Genomic DNA, 2,841 nt, shown 5'->3' on the forward strand with positions numbered 1-2,841 from the left:
ATTCAAATCCCGACCATTCTAAGCAGGCACCAGGAAGCTCCCGTGGAAATCCTCAAAGAAATGGAGGTAGATGAAAGATCGAAGCCCAATCAGAACTCAGAGACTGCACAGGAAGATACCACTGAAGCTGAATTAATGGAGGAAGAAACCGAAAGTGTAGACCTCCACGGTTTGGATATCAACGAGCTAGAGCTAGCATGCAGGAAAGAGGCGTATGACTCCATCGCTGAGACTGAAATAGAAAAACTGGAAATGGTCATTTCCAAAGCTTACCACCAACAGCAGCTAGGGATTCAAGCTGGAGGCACCTGGGATGGAAGACTGCGTCCGAAAGATTTCAAAAAAAGAGGACGAAAAACAGTGCTTCAACGCACAATAGAGGTCGGCAAAGTCTTAGTGGACTCAGGCAGATACGCGAAGCTTACGAAGTACTTCAGCCCCACCCCAATCAGTTATCAATGAAGCTAGTCTCTTGGAATCTAAGAGGGCTCAACAGCCCCGCAAAATACAGAATGCTCAAAAACATGATCAAGATGGAGAAACCGCAAATCTGCTTCTTTCAAGAAACCAAATGTAACAGTCACACGCTGGGTCGAATACTTTCCAAGGCCTGGCCAGGTTGCCATTCAGTGGCTGTGGATGCTACCGGAGCCTCGGGAGGGCTTGCCATAGCCTGGAACACTCAGGCAATAGCACTCACTGACTTCCACGCCTCCCATCATCTCATTCAAGCTGCCTTTCACATTTTAGGCACAAAGGTACATGGAAACTTGTCCAATGTCTATTTCCCGCAGGACGGAGGCAGCAAAAAAGCGCTCCTAGACACCATCGAAGCGCTCAGCATTAACAGACAGCACCCGCTATGGATTGTTGCAGGGGACTTCAATATGATTACCAAAATCGAGGATAAAACGGGAGGAAGAACTAGATTGGAACCTGAAGTGGAACACTTCAAGGACTTCATCCAACACGCCTCACTTATAGATATGCCCTTCTGCAATGGAACGTTTACATGGAGCAATCACAGAAGGGGCAAACATCAGATCGCCTCCAAACTGGATCGCTTTCTGATTTCGGATAATGCGGTGCACCTTGGGGGGGACTTCACTGCGGAGATTTTGGCTCACTCAGGCTCAGACCATTGGCCAATAGCACTGCACTGGCAGCGACCGGGGAACAGCACCAGGAAGCCATTTCGATTTGAAAGCTTCTGGCTAACACACCCGGCATTCAAGGACTTCGTCAAAACTATTTGGGCCTCCTTTGTCCCTCCAGCAGGCACCAAAATGTTCCAGCTTCAACAGAAACTAAAATACCTAAAAGGCCACCTCAAGCGCTGGAATAGGGAGACCTTTGGGAATATTTTTGAAGCCCAACAGCAACTCAATAGGGAGCTCAAGCTACTCCACCAGACAATAATCAACACAGGGCATACGGAGGCTACCTTAGACAGAGAAAAGCACATCTATAATCAGCTCGAAGAAAGGAGGAAGCAGGAAGAAATTTACTGGAGACAAAAATCAAGGATCAGGTGGCTCAAAGAAGGGGAACGCAACACTAAATTCTTTCATAACACAACAGTGCAAAGAAGAATGCACAACAAGATTTCCTTCATCCAAAATCAGGAAGGGGCCAAAGAGGAGGAGCATGAAAAAATAGAGGAAATCCTCCTCAATCACTTCCAGCAGGTTCACCAAGAGCCGATGACGGACCGGAGGTTAGCGATTGAGAAAATCACCAGCAACATTCCCAAGCTAGTAACAGAAGAGCAAAACGAACTGCTCATGGGTCCAATACTCATCCAAGAGGTTGATGAAGCAATGGCGCAGCTCAAAGAAGGTAAGGCTCCTGGCCCTGATGGCTTTACAACTACTTTCTTCCATGCTTTCTGGGATATGATTAAGGTAGAGGTCTGGCAAATAGTGGAGGAATCTCGGGCCCTTCGCTGGCTGCTGCCATCTCTTAACTCCACCTTCATCACTCTCATTCCCAAAGAGGAGAATTCCCTCACCCCTGACAAATTCAGGCCCATCGCTCTCTGTAACGTCCTTTACAAAGTCATCACCAAAGTTATTGCCAATAGACTTAAGCCCCTTCTTCCTAAGCTCATCTCTCCGGAGCAATCTGGATATGTGGAGGGCAGACAGATTCTGGATGGTATTATACTCTCCCATGAGATCATTCACTCTCTCAAGCAATCCAAACAAGCGGGCATGTTACTCAAGCTTGACCTCTCTAAGGCCTTCGACAAGCTCAGCTGGTCCTACATACAGCACATGCTGAAAGCCTTTGGCTTTAGCGCCACCTGGGTAAGATGGATCATGAGCCTTATTACCTCCTCCCACTTCTCCATTCTCGTCAATGGGCTACCCTCTCGTCCCTTTAAACCCTCCAGGGGAATCAGACAAGGGGACCCCTTATCCCCCTTCTTATTTGTGATCATGGCGGAAGGTTTAGGCAGACACATCAAGCAGGCTCTGCACTCCAATCAACTTCGAGGAATCTCCATTCATAATACCCCAGCTTCCTCTCATCAACAATTTGTTGATGACACCATGCTTTATGGTTACCCTTCTGCTCAGGAAGCCTCATGTCTGAAATCCTTGCTCAATGACTTCTCAAAAGCCTCTGGAACCCACGTCAATAACACTAAATCCCAAATATTTTTCTTCCATACCCCTCCCTCTGTAAAACTTGCCGTCTCCCGCATCCTTGGTTTTCAGACCGCCTCTCTCCCTTCCATTTATCTGGGGGCGCCTCTCACAGCCTCGGCCATAAAGCAACCTGCTTGGCGGAGCCTCCTTGAGAAGATGGAATTCAAGCTTAACTTATGGACGCATC

The 2,841-nt window shown here is 47.8% G+C and overlaps 1 protein-coding gene across 1 annotated transcript; it reads left to right on the forward strand.

Annotated features, from left to right (window-relative positions):
* The first annotated feature begins 533 nt into the window (after positions 1–533).
* On the forward strand, positions 534–1,651 carry LOC149225728 (uncharacterized). Its single transcript, XM_089379999.1, has 2 exons — positions 534–1,531; positions 1,582–1,651. The coding sequence occupies exons 1-2, from the start codon at positions 534–536 to the stop codon at positions 1,649–1,651; spliced, it is 1,068 nt and encodes a 355-aa protein (XP_089236125.1).
* The last annotated feature ends 1,190 nt before the right edge of the window (positions 1,652–2,841 follow it).

This window comes from Pinus tabuliformis, chromosome J, assembly GCF_031772625.1.
Source record: "Pinus tabuliformis cultivar Carrire ecotype Pingquan chromosome J, CPIR1, whole genome shotgun sequence".
NCBI lineage: Eukaryota > Viridiplantae > Streptophyta > Pinopsida > Pinales > Pinaceae > Pinus > Pinus tabuliformis.

Bases quoted from the DNA above. Each gene is read 5' to 3' on its own strand.
- LOC149225728 (XM_089379999.1), top strand. From the start codon at position 534: ATGGAGAAACCGCAAATCTGCTTCTTTCAAGAAACCAAATGTAACAGT. The intron at 1,532-1,581 runs GTGGCTCAAAGA...ATAACACAACAG, and splicing joins AGACAAAAATCAAGGATCAG to TGCAAAGAAGAATGCACAAC.